Raw genomic sequence first — 23485 nt, 5'->3', positions numbered from 1 at the left:
GGCATACACTTAATACAGCATCCACTGATATCTAACCTTCATTGTCAGAGGCTTGAGATCACGAGTAAAAGTAAATCTTACTCTCTGACAAGCGTAGGTACAATTTTTGGGCCTATGATTGTTGAACCTTCATTGGTAAGTATAAGGAGAAACTATCAAGAAGAGTAGCATCATAGTGGCTCTGAAGTCAAAGTTATGGAGTATTGTCACATTTCTTTCATGCTCTGATATTCTATAAGTAATATTATATTTGTGAAGTACTGGAACCACAAGTTTTAATGCTACTAAAGAACCATCCAAGGCTACAATCTGTTATTCATATGACATATATCACTCAATGTTTATTATGTGACTACCAAATCTCAACCTTTCCTTGGCCTCATTCACAATATTTCCCATGAAGCACGTGTGGTATGTAATTACTATACGGTCGGCTAGTATATTATCACATGAAATCGCATATTTTTTTCATTTTTCCCGACTAATTTTATCACATGGAAACAAGGAGGGAAGAGATGGCTTAAATCAGAAACAACATATTGAAAAGCACACAAAAAGAGACATTAATTACTTTATTATTATTACAATTATTTATTACATTATATATTTCAAAATACACAATAAATAATATCCTTTTACTTACACCAAATACTTTCCTATTTGTTCATACATTTCTCACTGTAACTGTAAATCGGAGATTTCGGAATGATATTCTAAAAAAGCTAAGAGAAGAAATATGGGAGTAAATACGGTATTCAGTCTGTATAGAACAGTATTTCATAGACTGTCATCCAAAATCTGTACCAAGAACCGGTTCCGTGTATTTTATACGGATGCCGAGGCTGCCTAAGTACAGATCCTAGCTAGCACACAAAAGCTATCCCTACCGCCGAAGGGGATAAATAAATTAAGACAAGTTCTATCACGCCCCTTGGCTCTTTTCCCGTGAAAATTTAAGCGGTATCAAATTCAAAGCAACTCTTATTTTAGAATGTAAACTTGCTAAAACTTTCAGTCAGTTACATTAAATGGATTCATATTAGTTAAACAATAACAAACATGCTTACTTTAACAAACATGCAATATTGACTTCTAGTAGAATTTATATCTTATGGTGTAGTAAATATAACAATAAACCATTAACATAATAAACTGGTACTGGTACTATACTATTAGTAGAGTTTACTGCATCTCTGCTTATGACATGAGGTACAGTTTTGCAACTGGAATTATAAAATCAAAAACGTTTGACCAGTCCAAGCAAGTCGTTTTTAACTGATTTGGGTTACAATTTATGCTGAAATACTAACACAAACTGTGTATGTTAAGCTGTTTCTAGCAACAAATTATTTCAGTATTCTGATAAAGAAGAAAAGTGCAAAAAAGCATACTAAACTCGTTCCGAATTTTTAAATTATATGTACGAAATGGCAACACGTAAAAAGTTGTCGAAGATTTTTTTTAAGAATGCGCCATAATCTATAAATTGATGGTTTTATATTACTATTTAAAACGAAGTTTCGGATTCATATTTCTATCATTGTAATATCTTTCAGTATGGAAACTACTGAACTAAAGTTGGTTAAGGAGATTCTTTCTGAATTAGAAAAAAAAATATATTTACTGCGAATTTCTTTGTATGGTGCAAAAGAGAAAAAAGATGTAAGTACGCTTTAATCATTTAATACATATGATATTTAAATACAGCTCTCTCTCTCTCCGTGTGTGTATATATATATGTATAGAGAGATAGAGGATATATATATATATCCTCTCTCTCTCTATATATATATATATTCTCTCTCTCTCTCTCTCTCTATATATATATATATTATAAAAACAAACTTAGAGGTATTAATAAAGGAACAGAAAACGTTGAAATACAAAATTCAACGTACTGAGGCTACTCGTTTTTGCGTTATGCAGTTTTATAATTTTTTTTAGGGCAAAAGAGTCCTTTATTCTGTCCTTACGTACAGATGCCACGCAAAAACATCGTTAAATTGCATTCGATAGTAGTCAAAATGGATATTTTCGTTGAAATATGCTGCCTGAAACTTTCGCGATTACAATACTTCCTTTTAACTTCGTACAAGGAAGTAAAAATGCAGTAACTGTATATAAAGGCTCTCGATAAAACTGTTGGTACACTTGGGTTTACTTATCGAATAATCAATAAAATCAAAATTCTTTTACAATTGCACACAGCTAATTCTTAGGAAGAGGGAAGTATTAACAGAAATTGGGAAACAATAATTTTGTATTCTAAAAATGGTTTATCTGCTCGAAATATATTAGAAACCTTAACTGACTCTCTGAACTGATTTTAATTTTGAAAATACATATAAAAGACATTAGCATATCAAAACAGGGTATGTGTAAGTATATTTTGAGTATGTGACGACGGATTCATAATTCTGGATTATCAGCAGTAAAGCTTTCTAAAGAAGTGAATGTATATATAATACATTCACTTCTTTAGTATATATTTAGTAAATATGTAAATATCTTCATTGAAAATTGAAAAATCTATAAAAAGATAAAACACCAAAGACAGTTAAAACAATGAAAAGACAATTTTTACAATCAAATTTAGAGTTTTTGCTCAAAAACCAACAATTCGGCCAACGGGTAAGAAGGCAGAGTTTTCGGTGCACGAAACTGAAAGGTTACTTTTGGTCCCACAGGGCAAAAAGACGCTGAAGGTGCAGAAACTGCCTCAATTCACTATTTTGCTAAGTGCCAATTGTAATTAAGTATGGCAAAAAAACTTAGGCTTATCCTCACTTAGAAAAACTTTTAAATTGTTGATAGTTCTACAACTCTTGCATGCCGATTAGCTAAAGGCATTAAAACTTTAACCGGAAGATAAGAACAACATAATTCAATCATTTTTAAAGCAAAAAATATACTATTTACCAACTTATAAGAATAAAAAAAAACGAGCTCAGGAAGCTGAGTAACAGAGTATACTTTTGCTGCGGCAACCAAAAAGGGAGTTGCACAACTACATGTTATAGCAGTTTTACATACAAAATTTCAACTACTACTTGTTTTGGGGCTATGCGAGATACATACATACATATGTACGCACGTGCAGATATCATGAAAAAAATCGCTTCTGAATCCATTCCCTTTTGCAACCCGTTTTAGGAAAAAAGTCCTTTATTCTTCCTTACGTATAGATGTCGGGCAAAAATATCGTTAAATTGAATTCGATAGCGGTCAAAATGGATATTTTTATTGAAATATGATACCCCAAAATTTTTTCGATTACAATACTTTATTTACTTCGTACAAGGAAGTAAAAATGGAGTACTTGTTATTATAGAGACAGTTCCCAGGCTATAAATCAGCTGGACATAAAGTAGAGAAAAGTTTTAAGTGAATTAAAAGAAAAGGCTGCATTTTGAAAAATCCATGTTAACACTAAGTTAATACTTTTGGGAATACCGCAGTTTTAATCAAAACATAAGATTTTCCGGAAGGAGAAGTAAATTTAACTTTTTTAACCGAATGAGTCTAATAATCAGAGAAAACGCGGCTACGTACCTAATATTGTTATGAAATGTCTAGCTGCCGTAACATAGCTTCCACTCAAATCGGGTTTAGGGTTGCCAAAAATTGGCAAAGCAAGGCAGGATTGCCGTATTTGGTGCGAAATCGCCTATTTGGCAACATTTGGTTACAAAATTGGCGATATGCCATAGAAGGATGGTAAACCTTCTAGAACGATTTCTTACGGTTTGGCCCAGAATGTTCTCGAAAGCAGCCCAAAAAGCTGTATAAACCTTGCTTGTACATGGAGTAGCAGTCGATCGTGAGTCTATCGAATGTCTCGTAGTCTATTGAGTTTTATCTTTAATCTGCTGTCGAGTTGGTGCATCGTCTCGATTTTGAGGGTAGTTAATGTGCATAGCTGAGGTTATCGTCGAATGCATCGCGAGTTGTAGCGTGGAAAGTCTTTGAGAGTACGTTGAGTTCCGAGAACGACGGAACCAAGTCGGGAGCTGTACTCTGGTGTTTTGTCGTGAAGCTGTCTTCGCCGTTATAGCTGTGTCGCTGAATGTTTCAGCGTGTTTGCCGTAGTTTTTCGACGACTTTAAAGTGTTTCTGGAGCTGTCATGAATAACACTGGCTATTAATTGTGTTCGGATACTTCATCAAGTGTCGTTGTCAATCACTCAAATCCACGTACCCGTGCAAAAACGTAGCAATATAACCTCTGTATAGAAAATGTTGGTGACGTCACCTTTCGACCACATTTTGGCACCGGAAGAAAATTTTAAAGGTAAGCTAAGCTAACTTCTAAAATTAGGCAAAAAGGTAAAGTTATTTTGGCATAGATTTATAATGACATCGTCTCGATTTTGAGGGTAGTTAGAAAAGAGTTCTTCTTCTTCGGAAAAAAAAGAAACTGCAAAATGGGAGAACTCACGACCGTATTTATTTCGAAAGTAATGGATGGAGCAAAATGAACATAAACGTGGTTAAACGTGGAAAGTAACGATGAAACACGAAATACTAAGGTATTCAAATTCTAAGAACTTTTAAAAGGTTTCGATTGGAATTAATAATAGAAAGGTATATCGTTTTGAATGAAAAAAGCTTCAAGGAAATCTATTTCAATAACTGAAGAAGCTTTATAGAGAAATTTTCAGAAACCAAGCTCAAATTTGTGATTAATTTTCTAACTATTCAGATTCGGACTCCTTCACCCAAAATTTTAATGCTGTTTTAGTTTAGCTGATGTATCTCAAACCCTATTGGCAGGATATATTATAGATTTCCCAAGAATGAAAAGTCAGAGATGGCATCTTTAAGAATCAAAAAGCGAATTTTATCGATGGTTAAAAAAGGATCCGAAAATTGAACTTCTGAGGAATTTGCGCAGTTTTACAATTGGAAGAAAAAAGGATAAAATGGAATGACGGTAAGGTTATTATAGTTACTTCTAACATCGGAATATCCTGTTTGATGGCAAAGCGCAAATGTTTTAAAACTATCAATGACCATCAAAGAAAGTCTTTAATCTTTGAAAACCGATTTCAAATACCTGTGTTCATTAGAAGGTAAAGATTTTGAAAAACAAACTTTGAGAATTTTTAATATCTATATTTGTCTTTGTTTGAATATTTAATGTCTATATTTCAGTTTCTTATTAAAATCTTCAGAATTTTGCGCATAAGTAAATCATAAATAAGCCACGTAATTGCTTTTATTATGATAAACAATACATGCTTACATTGAAAAAGAGATGACAATCATAATCTTTCTTTTATTATAATCACCTACTTCTTCATATGCACTTTGGTGTAGAATTTAGCAGGTCATACAGAACATGCAAACAGGTGTTCTTAAACAAATTAAATACTTTCTAATTTTGAATGACAGTTTAACGAGATGCCACAAAGATAATATTTATATGTAATAGAGACACTCTTGTTTATTTAATTACAATCATTTATCCAAACGCTATCTCTTAACTTTTAGATGTTTTAGCAAACAAAACAAAACAAACAAACAAACAAACAAAAAAAAAAAAAAAAAAAGGCACTAATACAAATTTTCTCTCTACATATAAATACATCATTGAAAGACGAAAGAAATGAATTTAAACTTCACGATAATAAAAACATTGACAACATACAACTTCTCGTTTGTCTTTTAAAAGTCTTCAGTGAATTTGTTTCTTCCTTTTTGGTTTGGAAAGCAACCTCTGTTCTTTTCAGTATATTACTGTTAATCTTCAAAATAGAGCTTTGTTTCTCTTGTTGAGAATTTGTTTCTCTTCTTCCTCATTGTCGGCTTCTTTAAATTACCGCCATGTTTTTAAAGGATGAATTTTTTTTTTCCAAAACGGAGCACAATTTTGCTTCAGTTACGCTCAATTTCTAATGCTCGAGTTTCCTTTAATGTCTTCGACCCATCAGCGGCCGAGTTGTCGCTGGTGTGTATATAACTGGTGCGTATATAACCGAACTACCAGTGTATATAACACTGGTAATTCGGTCCGAGCCTTGGTCAGAAGACAAATTAGATACAAACAAGTCTCTAAACACTGGTAGTTCGGTCCGAGGTTCGAATCTCGCGAACAGGCTAGCTGCATGGGCTTTTCGAAGTTTTCCTATGTGTATACGAGTCAATTCCCTTAGAAATTCTCAACGAAGGCATCATTCCCCTTAGGCAGATAGCCCTCGAGGACTTTGCCATAACCTTTAGTGTCTTCTCTATCACACTGGTGCGACCAAGAAGTAAAGTAGCTGAACGCTGGTAATTCGACCTTGCTTCGATTCAAGACCAACGGGCGGCCTGTAAAAGCGTTTTCATGGTTTTATTCATGAACTGATGAGTCAATTTTCTTTAGTCCTCCGTAAAGGCATTTTCCTCTTGGGCAGCTTGAGTCACAATACTTCTTTTAAAACGTAGTCTAATTGGATGAACACAGTCAATGTTATCAAACTGAAAAAAAAAAAAATAATAATAATTCCCCTTCAAACGGGAAAAAACTTTACACGCTTAAAAATAACTCTCAGTTATCAAAAATATAGAATACGGTTATAAAATGAAATATCGTCGGAGGAAAAACACATAGTAAAAAATGTACTTATTAAAATTCCATGATGCGTAAAATTAACTTTATTTCATTTAACCTTCAGATTAAATTACTTTCAATTTAAAATAAGTTAATTTCTTTGAAAACAGGGAGGGAAAAATAAGAGTAAATAAAGGCTAGAAATTAAGGGGAAATAGTAATTTAATATCTGAAACGTTCCTACAACAATGCCACAGCAGTGAAAAAAAGTAATAAATGAAGAGCTAATAGTTCTAAGGAGATTCTTTTCTTATAATCTGATTTTTTAAAACCTAATGACATCCAAATTTTTTAGATATATCTTTATTAACATATATTTAACAATAATGTTTAAAGCATTGAAAATATAAATCATTCGAGGGAATTAATTCAACTTCTGATAAAAGCTATTTAATTTTATTTTCAAATATCAGAATTAAAGAAAGAATGTTAATATTTATCATTGAAAAGAATTAGTTTAAGATAGACGGTTTAGGTTTGTAACAAGAAAGAAAGGAGTGGAACTTAATAAATAAATAAAGGAATTTCTAAACGACCTAGTTAAAAAAACACTATTTACCTGTTGCGCTGGACTTCGAAGAATAAAGAAATGAAATTGAATACAACATAAATTTAGTGAGTTCAGAATGATTAATATAAAATTTGAATTGAAAATCATTCAATAAAGATCCAACAGCTGAAATGCAGGTAATTTAAAACTGAAATTGTAGAACATCTATTGATAGTATTAAGATTGCTAAAGCAGATGGAAAAGACAACGTAGAACAAAACAGTACCCGAAATTAAAATCTCGCTAGATTTTCTTTTGCCACCATTACAGAATAGTTTTCGTAAAAACTAAATATGAGCTTCTTCAACGAAGAAATTGTTTCATATTTGAATAACATCTCGTATTTCTTCCAGATTGGAGCATAGCGTTAATCATATCATATTAATACTACTAAAATAGCCAAATCAAGTGATATTCTGAGCAGATCAGTATTTATTTTTTCAAAGATTAGCAAAAATTATTTTTTTGCATCTTATTTAAGAAAACCCCTAAATTCTTTTTCAGATGAAAATGCCGTTCACCGGAAATTTAACTTCTCAAGCTGACTGAACATATTGTTACGAATTTAGTATTTAAAAAGCTAATGTTAGTTCAATTATAAATTAAGTGGTTTTATTTCTCGCGCAGTGCAGCGCGTGATGAATATTAAAAGAAAGCTAAGCCGGAAAATTGAAAATACAAGAGCGCGTGTATTAAATAAATAAATATCTCTTTTTGATTTCGAGAAATTACTGGAAAATTTTAGCGCGTGATTTTAAAATCTTATAAAAGGAGGAAAACATCTCAGTTCGTAGTAATTGCTTAGTTTGTTGTTGTTTAGAAAACTGCTCTTGTTGATTGTAGCGAATTCGCGGATTAGCGTTCTTTAGCTGTTTTGAATTATGTTCTATTGGACATTTGAGTAGTTAAAAGATAACTACTGTGAGAAATTGTAATACTGCATGATAATTTGAGAAAATTTAAGCATTTTTGTTGTGATAATAATAAATTTTTGTTCATTTTTCATCGGACTTGTGCATTCATTTCATAACGAACCCGTACGCACGCAACAATATTAAGTAAAATATAAAAAAGATCATTGATTTAGTATGGCCTGACATTTTATTCTCCGAAGTTGAAAACTTAAAGAACTGACGCTATCTTCATTATCCTATTTTCAAACCACAAGACGCTGCCATTACTAGTTGGAAGAGATCAGAATATGCACGGTTGAAATATGAAATGAAGTGAAGGGTAGCCCGCTCTGTCAGCATAACCCTAGAATAACCGCATCATAAACTGTTATCTTAATCCTAAAACTGGCTGTGTTCCCAAGTATTTGAATGAATACTGTGAAATTTGTTGTTTAATTAATACTGTTACCTGTTGACAAAATATAGAACTTTCTATCTTCTTAACTGTACTTTGTTTCCTGCATATAAGTGAGACATATGTGTGAAACCGTTCTCAGGTATTTATTTTTACCTATTTTATTTATAAGAACCTCAAAATCCCTTCTGAATTTCTATATAACAGTAAGATAACCGTATTCAGTCATAATTTTGTCCGATCTAGAACAGGATGAACATTGTCTATTATATCGCTAGTTTCCTCAGGAATTACGAGGATTTTTAACTTCTTGGTGACTGTGAGATGTATTGATCCAAACCTCTAATTAATTCATTTAAAACGAACTTTTAAACCCTTAATTAAAGTGGTTCAGTATTACTGGTTTAAAAACAACTTATGATCTTTTTAAGATCAAAGCCAAAGAAGGTTTCAGAGTTCGAGTTTGACAGAGATCGGAGCGTAATTTCTCTGCTCCGACCTAGGGCGTTAACAACGTCTTTTAATATGAAAGGGAACAAAAACAGTAGTTTACTTTTATTTTACACTGCAAATACACAAATTGAGAAAGATAATGTTAAATATATATATATTAAATGTAATACTTTATTTTAATTTACCCAAACCAAATTTGGTGTCCGAAATTAAGGTAACATTCTGGGTGGTTCTTAAATAGCCCATTCCTTACTACAGCATTGACTATTATTTCTTTTTTAGGATAGGAAAAAACTGCTGACAAGAAAACTTCTATAATTACACGTCTAAGAACTGCACATGCTGCGTTTTGTAAATGCAGGCCTAATAATATATTTGTAATGGATTAAATATCTAGAGTATGTAGAAACCTACAGAACAGATTGTAAGTACAAAAACTCCGATTTCGCTTACACGAAGAATAAAAATGACTCTTCAGTCTTCTATGCGTCATTTAATCAAATTAATGGATATAACAAAGAAATAGTACCTAATAATCGCTACTTAAGGATCTTTTCGTTACTCATAATACCAGCTCTAATTGAGCGTTCTAATGGCTTCTTTTCTTACCAGATGTGGGGGACCTGGATATCGATCGTCTGTGAAAAGCATGAGAAATAAATAATAGTGATCTAGGATCACGAATTCTTTCAGATGACTTTATTATACTCAGAGTAAACGGGAAAAATATGTTAATTTCTAAAATGCTTGGTTTGATATAAAATTTCGGTTATTAGAACGGAAATGATTAGGTTAAAATGTGTGCAAAATGTATTAAAAATAGCACATATTTCCAGAAATTTTATGGTGTTTTTATTGCAATAAGAAATTTAATTATTTGGTTCCCTGAATTATTTTAATGATTATTCTTCAAGTTGGTTATACGAAGTCTAATCAAAATAGTTTTTCTTCTGACATAATTATAGAAGGGAAAGAAATTATGATAATCTGAGCTTGGAGTATATGGCTTTGAAACTTTAATAGCAATGAAAAGCTTTATTCAAAATAATTTCGTTAGCACATAGAATTTTGTATCTATATTAAGTCTGCAGGTTTCAGTCTGCAACTCTTTATTCACCACATTCCGCTATTTCTTTTTTAGGAAATAGTTTACGTGAATAAGGAGGAAGATGTTTTTGTAATAGTTTATAAAAATGGTAAACATAACTGAGGATTTTAATCTTTCCCACTAATGATAGTAAGACCAGCTCCGCAGTGTGACGAGTCAGCAAATACATTTCGTACTCATTATTCAAGAAAAATTTCTAAATCTGTAAAAATAAAAAACACTAAATTTAAATTTATGTTAGTTTTGTTCTCTTTAGAAATTTTTACTGTCTTACTATTATATATAACAAAACATGAATACTGCCAAATTAAAGTAGGTACGTTAAATGTGGGAAGGCAAAAAATAGACTCACTTCACTATAATCATATAAGCTTGCATTCTTAGTTATTTAATTTTTCTATTTAGACATGGAAATTTTCGTTATTTTATAAAGTATATTCTCCCTGCTCTCTGCGTGTCTTCGTGGTGTAACGGTAGCACACTCAGCACGTATCTGAGACCTCCAGGTTCGAGTCCCGACGAGGACATTGCTTATTTTTCATATCTAAATAGTTAATTCTTGAGAAGTAATAAAATATGTAACTGAAGAATGTTTTAATTTTTCCTTTATTATTAGTCACTCTTCATAGAAGTTCGTAAATAATTTCTTGTTTCATTTTTGTTCATTATCATTACTGGAATATTTAGTTGCTACTTAAGAATGAGACTTTAATTAATATTGTTAAATTTAAGAACATTTCTTCTACAGCATATTTCATTAAAAAAAACTTTATTTAAAATAATAAGTAAACGAAAACAAATCATTAACTTTCTTTAACGTTGCTATAGTCCTTAACAGATAACTATCTTATATCAAAATCTCCACAAATGTTTTCTTCAGTAAGAATAGGAAAATTCAAATCAAGTAGCACTGAAATTCAAAAAGATTCTGATCAGCACATATCGGCATCTAGCACCGCTAAACGTTTTAATCGCAGGATTTTCGAAATTTTTTATTTGAAAGCCTATTAAAATGTATGATTAAGATACTAAATAAGTGTTTCACCTTAAAGTATTTTAAAGTCTCTTTTTGAACTTCACTTTCGTCTAAATTTATTTCAAAAAGGCTTTTGCTCTTGCTCCTGTATATATATTTTCTACAATTAAAACTTAAACATAGTCAGCTGGATTTATCTTTTCAAATGGTGTCATTTGCAACACACAGAAAATAATTCAGGATAGTTTGAACTACGAGTAGAAACAGCATTCGATTGCATTAGTAATCTCTATTTAGATTTCCATTAGATTTTTACTTTGGGGCCGCCCAGATGGGAAAATGGTTAGTGACTGACGTACCGGAAGGCCGGGGTCCGAATGCCGGAAAAGGCTTGGATGTCCCTTCGTAGGAAGCAACGGTGGCCCATCTGTTAGATGCCTCTATAATAAAGTGACCACTGTTTCTGGCCTTAGTTGTAACCAACGCCTATAATGGCTAATGCCCGCCATTTGGAGGTGAGATTAACTCTGGGTAGAGTGATCGTTAAAAGGAAGCGTGTCTTAATTAAAGAAATTCTGTCGTGCAGTCAAAACTGATTTGGAGGTGCCTAGGCCGCATAGTGGTTAGGGGAGCCTTTTTGCGGTATCGAAGGGCCTGGGTTTGAATCACGGAGAAAGCATGGCTATTTGTAAATGTATAGTACCCGTGCGGTATGAAGGCACTCTAAATATGCGGCGAACCTAAAGTCCTCTCGAGAGGTTAACGGTAGGGGAAGAGGGGTGAAAACCCTCGGATCATCCCCATCGGGGTTTTCTTCATCAAAATTTGGGGCGTAACTAAACGAAATCGACTCTCTACTGTCACCTGCGTGATGCTCAAGGCTCTTGCTAACGGACAAACGCAAATTGGCACTCCTTGCCGCGATGCATTTTGGGATCTTTTTCTGATGTTACTGTTAGACAAGTGAGATAAGTCACAACATAGCACAACAAACTGATTTGGTTTGCTATATGCCATATTCTACTACACTCAAGGTGAGGTTATGAACTCATATATGTATTTCTCATATTATTAGTCCAAAGAGCTTTGTCCCTGAAAAGACTATTGTTTTCGTTTTGCGATTTTGCGTTGAATCACTATAAATGTCCGTTTCACTTTTCAAACTGTTGCCACCAAGTGTTAGAGTCCTGAATTACATTTGAAAAAATTAAATAATGCAAAATCTGCATAAATGTATGTCTATTTCTCGCATTGTGATAAAACAACAGTACATAGATCCGTCGAATTTTGAACGACATAATCCTCCTACGAATAGGGGCATGTGGAAGACCAAATTTGAAATTTAGAATTTGTTTTATTATCGGTTTCATATTTTGTAAAACTTTCACGAATTTTTGAGTAACAAACTCAACGATTTAAAAGCGAGCAATGGCAGCACTCTACGGGGAAAAAAATACTTTTTATCTTCAGCGGGCGCGGAACTGTGTATCGAAAATTATAATATGCTCATTTTAAAATTATTTTGCGACATTGCTTTTGAACTGAATTTTATGGTTTAAGGGCAGAGAACATGATATTTAATAAATAAAGATGACACACAAAACGTTAAAAAAACACCGCTTTGGAGGTAATTTAAAATCTGAAGCCTTTCAGATTTTTTTTTTGGGGGGGGGACTTGTTTTTATTGTTATTATTTAGAAGAAAGGAAGTATTAGATATGATGATCACATTTTTTAAAAACTATATATGGTTAGAAAACATTAACAGAGATCTCTGCAACCATTTTACAACTTATGACAGAAAAGAGATCTTGAATGCATAACAAAGAAGGAAAAAGGAATTGCGTTTTGTGACGCACGTAAAACGTACGCAAGCGCGAACAGCAGTCTTCATTTATTCGTTTAAACAAAATTAATTGAAATTTGTGGTTTTTCCTGAAATAAAGATTACTTATAGAGTTTTTGCTTCGGTATACAAAATGCCACGTAAAATCAACTGTTTTTCTCTTTAAAAAAATAATAATAATAAATAAGAAGTTTGATTTGGTCTCACAATTTTTAGTTTCAACATTCAAGTTCAAGAAAACAAGATCTTACTGCAAATGCTCTTTTTTCTGTCTAATTCTTCTAAAGCTAGTAAATTAGATAGGAACCCTTTTTACATATTGTACAGCTTCAGTTTATTGTCTGAATTTATTATTTAATAACTAACACTCCTTTCTTCTCGTAACAGAGGTCAATTGTGATTTGAAATGAAACTGGAGCTACTTTTAAAGTATGTTGGTAAAGTTAAAAATTATTTTCTCGTTTAACATTCAAGTGAATAAAAAAATTATTTTATATGATAAAACACGGCGAGCTCCATTTCGACTTTTCCTATAAAATCTTGGTTTTAATAGAAGTAATAAAAAATTAAGTCAGTTAAAATTGTAATATATTAGATGTTATCAGTCTTTAAAAAAATGAATAACACATTAACACAGTCTTTATATTGTGTTATTCAGTTGCTTAATTAAGACACAATAACACGCCAATTAAATACTAATTCAGAAGTCAAACAACAAAAATCAGCGTAATATTTACAAAACTTTTTTCACAGGACTAGTTTCGATGGTATTACCGAACCACCATCTTCAGCTGCAAAACCGCAAATTTGCGGTTGGTAAGAGGGTGGTTCGGTAAAACCATCGTAGGAGGATTACGTCATTCAAAATTCCATAACTCTATGTACCGTTATTTTATCACAATGCGAGAAATATACATACATTTATGCAATATTTTCATTATTTTGTAGGGTTTATATTTATTTTAACTAACATTTATTTTAAGTTTAAACTATCTTTCCTGTCAAGCCTTACTTTCCCCTGGAACTGCCAATGCCAGAATATGTAAATTTGAGTAGAACGCGCAAGCATTCAAATTATCAGCGGAAGTAGTATGATTTAAATAGAAGGAAACGAGTTCGGTGAGAGAGTTATTCTTACTTAGCGAGCGCGGAGGTAGAAATCGAGAATTGAAGAACCCCGCGTTGCGGCCTATGTGCTTGGCGGGAAGTAGTTGCAATTGTTCCAGTGAGCTTCAAGTCTGCTGAATTAGCTGCGGTATTTGTAAAACGCGGTGAGTTAGTTATTTTAGAGAGCCTCGTAGTTAGAATATTGTCTTTACTTTCTTTTCAGATTTTTATTTTTATTTGACTGCCTAGTGGGCACAGTCTGTAAGCGTCAAGAGGACGCCATTGTAATTTATTACGTTGAATAAAAAGGGACTTAAACCCTTTATAAGACTCTGTGGTTTATACAAGCTTTCACAGTCACCTCTTGGTTGCGTGCTAGTTAGAGGCGCGCAACGTTATATTGGCGCCCGAACACTTATCGAACTGAAATGGCCGAAAACTGGATGGAAGCCGCTGGACAACACCAAGAAATGACAACTCAGTTAGAAGGATTTGGATACCTGGTCCAGACTTTGAGAGCATCAATCAAGCCAAACGTCTATTTCGACGGGAAAAATTCGGTGTCCGTATTTTTAGAAGGTATAGAAAACCACTTTCAGCTCTACCCTGTGCCTGAAAGACAAAAAGTTGCCATCGCCACATCAGCACTAAGAGGACAGGCCGCGCTATGGTGGAAAAATATAGGCAAATTTCTTCTAGGTGAATTTGGAAGCCCGACGTATACTTTTGAAAATTTCAAAAAATCGTTAGTAAAGGCCTTCCCCATAGTGAAAGATCGCGCACGGCTGGAAGCCGAGCTATATACGAGTTTCTATCAACGGGATACAGCAGAATTGACGGACTTTATTTTACGAAAAATCAAGCTAACAGATATGCTGTATGGCAAGAAACCCGACGCGGAGATCATTGAAATAATATTACCAAGATTGTTGCCCGCTGTCCAAGACTACTTTGAAATTAGAAACCCAAGAACATTGCAGGAACTCTTCGAATTGGCGGTGAAGTTTCAAAATCGCAGAATCGCGGAAAGAGCGAGAGGGGAAACATATTCTCAAAGTACCCGAAGGAAGGAGGAAACCAGAAATGGAAATCGCTCATATGGGGGAAAGAACTATCAAGCTAACGCATCGAAACTCGAAGGTCAAGGCCCAAAAAGAAAATTTGAAAATAAGCATCCGCGTACCCAGAAGACACAGATTGAAAGGAAAGCTTTAAACGACTAGAGGGGCCTGTGAAAGGGAGGGTCCAGACTCCGGAAGTTTTAGAAAAACCCTCAAATAGACATCTAAATACAGTCATCGTAAAAAACTCACAGCTACCAATTATACAAGTCCTGGTTGGCGATGTACCAGTAGAAGCCCTCATCGATACAGGGGCAGAAGGAAATTTCATGAGTGAAAAGTTCTTCAAAAAGAATTTTTATAGGATACGACTATTCAAAACCAGAAATACGGAAATTATAGCGGCGCAAGGAAAAACATGTCACTGCATCGGGAAAGTATCATTAAACTTACAGATAAAAGAGGAAAATCTCAAAGTATTAATTTTTGTGGTGAAAGACGACCTCCAACACTCTCTTATTTTAGGTATGGACTTTTTAAGGGCCGCGAGGGCCAAATTAAATTTTCAAGATAGTTCCGTGGTACTGGAGATGGACCAGAGGGTGGTGGAACCGGTGGAGACACCTGAATTGGACCTTAGCCATTTGAATGACCAGGAAAGTAAAGCAATACAGCAAGTGGTGAGTAATTTTTCTCATTTGTTTTCAGAAAAACCGGGAAACTGTCAGATCGTGACTCACAAGATTCAATTAAATGCCGAAAAACCTTGTAGGACTAAACCGTATCGCTATGATAAACAAAAAGACTTAATCATCGAAGAACATATTAAGGAGATGTTAAAGAATAAAATAATAACGCCCATAAATAGTGAGTACGCGAGTCCAGTCGTACTATGTAGGAAAAAGAACGAGTTTCCTCCTTCGGATAAAAGGGCTTGGATGTTTGCTATCGATTATAGAAAACTAAATAGCATAACTAAATTTCTAGTTTACCCTTTGCCGGTTATAGACGAGATCATTAGACAGATCAAATCGACGAGATATATGTCTACTTTGGACTTAACGTCTGGCTACTATCAAATAGCTATGAGACCCGAGGATATACATAAAACCGCGTTTATAACAAAATCGGGCACTTATGCATTTTTACGCATGCCTTTTGGGTTGTGTGGGGCCCCATCAACATTCCAGAGAGTTATGGACATTGTTCTAAAGCCTGTCCTAGGAAAATCAACTTTAATTATCTAGATGATATAATTATAACAAGTAATACGTTGGAACAACACATTAATGACCTCGAACAAGTTTTTAAATTATTAAAAGAGGCCGGTCTTACAATTAACGCCTCAAAATGCAAGTTCGCAACTAAAGAACTTAAATATCTCGGTTATAAAATTTCGCAAAAGGGTATAGAAACGCAAGATTCAAAAATAAAAGCTATTAAGAATTTCCCACCGCCCAACACCGCCAAGAAACTTTCGTCTTTCCTTGGACTATGTTCTTACTATCGATCTTTCATAAAAGATTTCGCTAATATTGTTGAACCACTCTTAGTAATCAAAAGAAAAAAGAGTAAATTTACGTGGACAGCTGAAGCTAACACAGCTTTTGAAAGATTAAAAGAAGCGCTTATTAATGCCCCTGTTTTAAAATTCCCTGAGGGGGACGAAAACCTGGAAATTGCGGCAGATGCATCAGACTATGCGGTGGGAGCGGTTCTTATGCAAAATAACCATCCGCTGGCATTTTTTAGTAAAACATTGAATCAAACACAAAGGAATTATACAGCTACAGAAAGAGAAACATTAGCCGTATTAATGGCTGTACACAAATTTCGAGTTTATTTCGGCAAATCGCCAGTAACAGTCTTTTCGGATCATGCGGCTGTTGGTAGACTTTACTCGGGAAAAAACCTAACGCCCAGGTTAATAAGATGGGCTTTAAAACTCCAAGAATATAATATCACAATAAAATATAAACCGGGTAAGGAAAACAATGTAGCTGACGCACTTTCTCGTATAAAACTGGACGATGAAGGTAATGAACTTAAATGCGCTGTGTTGACTTCAAAAATTTTAGATTCTAGAGATACGGTTATTACTGAACTGAAAGCTGATCCTGAATTTGGAAATATCTATGCTTATTTGAAAGACCCCGAAAGATATCGATGCGGTAAGAAATAGAGCAAAAAACTATGAAATAATATATAATTTATTATTCTATACGAAAACAACGAACGAAAATCTTGAGTATAAGCCAGTCATACCAGCCTCGCTTCGATTAAGCATTTTGAAGGAGTTGCACGAAAAAAAAACAGCGGGCCACCTCGGGTTCAGAAAGACTATAAAAAGGGTACGCGAGGCGGTATATTTCCCGCAATTATACAAAATAGTAACGGCGTATGTCAGGTCCTGCAATCAATGTCAGTTAATAAATGATATTAATTACAGCCCGGCCGGGTACTTAAATAGCATTCGCGCTACATTTCCGAATGAAATTTTAGGCATAGATCTCCTTGGTCCCTTCCCCCAGAGCAAGTTAAATAAAAATCGTTTTCTTTTAGTAATAGTAGATCATTTTTCAAAATGGATAGAAATTGTTCCACTTAAACGCGCGTCAGCCAAAACAGTCGCAGATGCATTCTTACACAGATACATTTTAAAATACGGTGCACCGATAAAAGTCATTAGCGATAAGGGAAAACAATTCATTAGTCAAATATTTGAAAACATATGCAATGGACTTGATATACGCCATATCAAAATGGTTCCGTATAGACCACAGGCTAACATAGCAGAAAGAGTTAATAAAAACATTGTAAAAATAATTCGCAGTTACGTTAGCACACATCAGAAGCGCTGGGATGGCTACATAAATGAATTAGCTTATGCTTTCAGAACGGCACATCATGATACTACGGGAAAAACTCCAGCAGAATTATTTTTAGGCAGAAAGTTAATTACGCCTTTAGATAAATTATTCTTTGTGCAACAAAGAGAGCAGGAGTTTAAACAACAAGATGTGCAAAAGTTCATTGATCAGGCGCTTAAAACCTCGGATACGGCAAGAAATAGACAAAAAATTTATTAGGATAGAAAACGCCGTGAAGCAGATTTTAAAGTTGGGGATAAAGTATTGAAGCGGAAATTTTCTTTATCAAGTGCCCCAGACAATTTTATGGCAAAGCTAGCTCCAAAGTTTGAAGGCCCCTATGTAATTCAGGAAATCAAAGGGGTAGTATTATATCTTAAGAACGACAGAGGGGAAATCTGTAAAGCAAGTCCCGACCAGGTGAAAAAATACTATAATCCAAATGATTTTGAAATCCTTAAAAGTTTCTTGCAGGACTCAAGTCTAAACGAAATAGAAGGGCCAGAGACTGCAACAACTATTCCACCACCCAAGAAACGGAGAACGGAAGAGAGACCTAGCACTTCTACAACCCGGACGTCGGTATCAAAAAGAAAAAAGGATTTTCAAACTCCGGCGTTTAAGAAAAACAAAAATACAGATGAACCGGGTAAAGAAACCGTGGTAAAGACGAAAACACCACCTACAAAAGATGGCAGGAGAAATTACACGTCAAGGAGAACGCGCACACGACCACAGAGTCAGGTGCCAGCAAGGCCGCCGTTCCGGAAACTGAAGCGCCAACAGGAGGCACAAAAATACGACGAACAGAAGAAATTCAAGAAGGACTCCAGACCGAAGGACGTCACGACCAGCCGTCCCAGGCAGAAACGCAAAGGCCAACAACCAGACGATTACTCCGTCAAGAGGCCAGCATGTAGAGGACGCAAAAGAAAGAGCAACGGGGATGACACTCGGAGATCAATAAGGAGAAGATTGACATCCATGACACCTCTAACTTGGGATCAATTTTGCCAAAAACGGGTGACGGAATTTCAAGCATCGAAAACTCAAAGATAAGTTAAAACCTTCTATAAATATTTTTCTCTTTTGTTCCGAAATGTTATGCATAAGTACGAAGTTCTATGTTTTGACGAAAGTCAATATGTCTCGGTTGAGACTTAGTTTTGTTTTACTTTATTTAGCTAAGGCAAAAGTATTATTTTCTTTAAGTGTAAAAGCTAAAAACAAGCATTTTCTGTTGGTCGAAAGACTAATTCTGTTATGTTAAAGCCAAAATTTGGCCGGAGATAGAAATAACTTCGTATTCTTGTACTAATAAGAATTTTAGTTTCAGTGCCGCCAGCTTGGCGAAGAATGAGTAAAGTAAAAATTTATTTTCTCTTATTCATTTTATGGTAAATTGTAAAAAGCATATGTATTAAACTTTTGTAAATGTATGTAAATACTTGCATGTTATGTAAAAGTAGAATTTAGTCTAGAAGCATAAAATTGTAGATGCTAAAAGTGAATGCTTAAAAGCAATGAAGTCAAAATTTAAGTATTAAACTGTAAAGTCATGCTTTAGAGCGAAAGCCTGCATGTTTAAAGATGAATGAGGGGGAAGTTAGAATGAATGTGTTTTGTAGGGTTCTCCACCTACATTTGAATTTTTAAGAATATTAAAGTAGCTCATTGAGTTGTAGAATGTCGAGTAAGGTGTGTCTAGTTGGTTGTTGAATTCTAACAAATCATGGTGGTTAGGGGAAGTGTTGTAAGACTAAAACACGAATATTCCCGCTTGACACCACACACGGTGGAGAGCCAGGGTAAAGTTAAATTAATGCTTGAAAAATTGAATGAATGTGAAGTAAGCAATAACTAAGAAAAACGAAACGTTAAAAACAAAAATTTATTGTGTCAAGAAAGTGTAAATTATAATGTATGTAGAAAGATACTGATACTTATTCCTTCCAGATGCTGGAAGGAAAGACCAAGATTGATTGATGAAGTCCAGGAAAAGTTGCTGTAAGAAGAAAGCTTTGTAACGACTAACAGAATTTTAATATATAATTGTTACATAAGATTTTTTTTGTGTAAACGAGGCTTTCGCCAGTTAGTTCAGAATTAGATAAACTTACAACAGGTCGTTTGTAGGACCTGCTTCCAAGTTTTCCAAATTCTGGCAGCGGCAAATGTAGGGTTTATATTTATTTTAACTAACATTTATTTTAAGTTTAAACTATCTTTCCTGTCAAGCCTTACTTTCCCCTGGAACTGCCAATGCCAGAATATGTAAATTTGAGTAGAACGCGCAAGCATTCAAATTATCAGCGGAAGTAGTATGATTTAAATAGAAGGAAACGAGTTCGGTGAGAGAGTTATTCTTAATTAGCGAGCGCGGAGGTAGAAATCGAGAATTGAAGAACCCCGCGTTGCGGCCTATGTGCTTGGCGGGAAGTAGTTGCAATTGTTCCAGTGAGCTTCAAGTCTGCTGAATTAGCTGCGGTATTTGTAAAACGCGGTGAGTTAGTTATTTTAGAGAGCCTCGTAGTTAGAATATTGTCTTTACTTTCTTTTCAGGTTTTTATTTTTATTTGACTGCCTAGTGGGCACAGTCTGTAAGCGTCAAGAGGACGCCATTGTAATTTATTACGTTGAATAAAAAGGGACTTAAACCCTTTATAAGACTCTGTGGTTTATACAAGCTTTCACAGTCACCTCTTGGTTGCGTGCTAGTTAGAGGCGCGCAACGTTATAATTTAATTTCTTCAAACATAATGCAGGACTCTTACATTTGGTGGCAACAGTTTGAAAAGTGAAACGGACATTTGTAGTGATTCAGCGCAAAATCGCAAAACAAAAACAGTAGTTCTTCAGAGACAAAGCCCCTTTAGACTAAAAATACAGTAACTTCATTTTTACCTCCCGCCAACTTATACAGGGTGTCTCAAAAGTTTGTTGCCAAACTTAAGATGCTAGTGTGTCATACCATGACAAACAAGATTTACATTGAAACTTGTGCCTAAGAATGTGAACCGCGACGGCTAGAGGGCAATGTTCGTAAGCTTAGAAGAGAAGAAAGAAAGGATGTCGAAAGAAGTATTAATATGATATTTCTTAAAGAACAAGGTTAAATCATAGAAGATGTCCAAAACTGCTTACATTTGCCGAATTGCATGCTTTACAACGTCGACGCATGGATTCACGCACCCGTTCAAAATGGGCAGGTGTGTCACGGACAGGTGCCGCAGCTTTCGCGATGATGGCGTCGAGATCCATGTCCGATGTTATGGTCACATCGTACACCATAGACTTCATGTATCTCTACGGGCGTAAATCCAGGGGAGCCAGGTCGGGGGATCGAGGTGGCCATGCGACTGGTCCGCCTTCGCCAATCCAGCGAACAAATATGTCCTATTGAGGTATTCCCACATAGTGCTGCTAAAATGTGCAGGCGCGCTCTATTCTGCTGAAACCAGATGTTTTGGCGTGTAGCTTCTGGAACGTCAGCCATCAAATCTGGCAGCACTCTTTCCACAAAATGTACATAAAGAACTGAGTTAGTAAACCGATTCATCCTTCTGCTGCAACGTCCTAGCCTGAAATGATCATATTTCCCACTCTCCCTTAAGACCTCTAGCCGTCGCCGTTCTCATTTTCGTACACAAGTTCCTAAGTAAATCTTGTTTGTCATGGTGTGACAGACCAACATGTTAAGTTTGGAAACGACCTTTTGAGACACCCTGTATACATAGTTAAGGAAGGTAATGTTTTCGATCCAAAAATTCGATAGTAAAATTAGGGTCTCCTCAACACGATTTTACTATTTTTTCAGTGACGTCTGTTTGTGTTTCTGTATGTATATATGCAACGATTTTTTCGACCCCGAAAATTTATGTAAAACTTCCAAAAATTTATATTTAATGGACAAACGAAAACGGTATTTTACTTAAAGCCCGTAACAAGTCTTAATAATGAAAAATTACATTAAAACACAATCCGAAACTTTCCAATTTTAGCATTTAAGATTTTAATATCAATGGGAACAAACAACAAATTAGATATTGGCTTCAACTGATAAACCGGAGGCGATAATTTACTTGAAGGTTTCAAAAGATTTTGAACAAATATATTATGAAATAATCCAAAACCTCTCATATTTGGTATTTAAAACATGTATGAATTTGAAAACAACATTACATTTATAAGCATTAAATGTATTCTTGGAGTTATGCCTAATGCAGAGAAAATAAGCTCATAATGAAGATAAGATAACCCTCGTTATGAATCAATAAAGGCATTAACCTCAATCTTCAATTTTGTGTGCGTTTCAATCTTGTGTCGAATCAATTTTAAAATTAAAAAAAAAAAATGCTGCTTATAAATGCTACCGCTAAGTATTATTTTTAAGGAAGTAATATAGCAAATATAAATAGCATAGCGAATATTAAAAAAAAAAAGTATCACAACATTTAACATTCTATTTGGAATTCTAACAATATGCTATTTTTAAACACTTATTGATTATTAAATTTTATATGACATGAGGGCGAAGAAAGCGATGTTTAATACATAAAAAGCCAAAAGGGCAAATAACAAATTTATCATCTTATCAAGAAAACTGAACATTAGCATCATGAACTGAGAATCTGCATAAAATGTATACCAACACTTAACACTCTATCGGAAATTCTAAAGATAAATGCTGTTTTTAAAATTGTTATGTCATAGATTTGTGAATCCTAGGCACTATATGACCAGAGGATATATTATAATCGATGCGATAAATTTAAATGAAAGCACGATAATGGATGTGTAAGTACATATAGTTATCATTTTCCATGGTATGAGGGAATAGAATAATAGAAAAGGAGCAGTTTTTATTATTAACGTTGAGCACAAAATTTTTAAATTTATTAGATTTTGTTTACAAATGATCAACCAATTCCATATTTTAAATAGCAACGAGTTTTAAGTAAAGTATCACTTGATACTTAAAGGTAATTGTTATTTGAAACATAGAATTGGCGGGAGATTATGTGCTGACCATGCCAGATTTATTCATAAAACATTTCTGTAAATTTCTCGACCTTTTGTAACAGATATATTTTATACAAATCGGTTAATTTATGTTAAATAAATTTGTTCCAGATGTATTTGTAAAAATTAAAGAAAATGTAATATACCAGTCGTATTCCAGAAATATTGCATTTTCTTATACAGTAAAATAAAATAATTTATATATATAAAGTTTAAAGGGGTTTTTGTCCTTGAAGGACAATTGTTTTCGTTTTGCGATTTTGCGTTGGTTCACTATAAATGTCCATTTCACTTTTCAAACTGTTGCCACCAAATGTTACAGTCCTGCATTATATTTGAAGAAATTGTGATAAGGTCGCATAAATCGACGACGAATGATTTCAAATTGCAAATTCAGAGTGCAATATACGTGATGAAATCACGGGACAAAATATAATTATTTAATTGTTATTAAAATAATATCAAGTTGTAGAAAAATAGTTGTTATTAAAATAATATAATTGCTGGCAATGTTAAAAACGCAGGCTCGAGAGCCGATTGATGTATAGAATTTGATTTTTGAAAAAGATTTATAGTTTCTCTCTTGTCGA

At 34.1% G+C, this 23485-nt stretch overlaps 1 protein-coding gene across 1 annotated transcript in view; it reads left to right on the top strand.

Annotated features, from left to right (window-relative positions):
* Positions 1-1468: 1468 nt before the first annotated feature.
* The window catches only part of LOC118192575 (dynein regulatory complex protein 9-like), a 124739-nt gene continuing 102722 nt past the window's right edge, over positions 1469-23485 (top strand). Inside the window, exon 1 of the mRNA XM_085812389.1 lies at positions 1469-1662. Within this exon, the coding sequence (XP_085668515.1) occupies positions 1558-1662 (105 nt within the window). The 5' untranslated portion in view covers positions 1469-1557. The remainder of the gene's footprint in view (positions 1663-23485) is intronic.

Source organism: Stegodyphus dumicola, chromosome 3, assembly GCF_044657685.1.
Source record: "Stegodyphus dumicola isolate Sdum_Otavi_A_Nest chromosome 3, ASM4465768v1".
Taxonomy (NCBI): domain Eukaryota; kingdom Metazoa; phylum Arthropoda; class Arachnida; order Araneae; family Eresidae; genus Stegodyphus; species Stegodyphus dumicola.
Note: the sequence above shows the minus strand (reverse complement) of the source record. Positions and strands in the feature narration are given on the sequence as shown.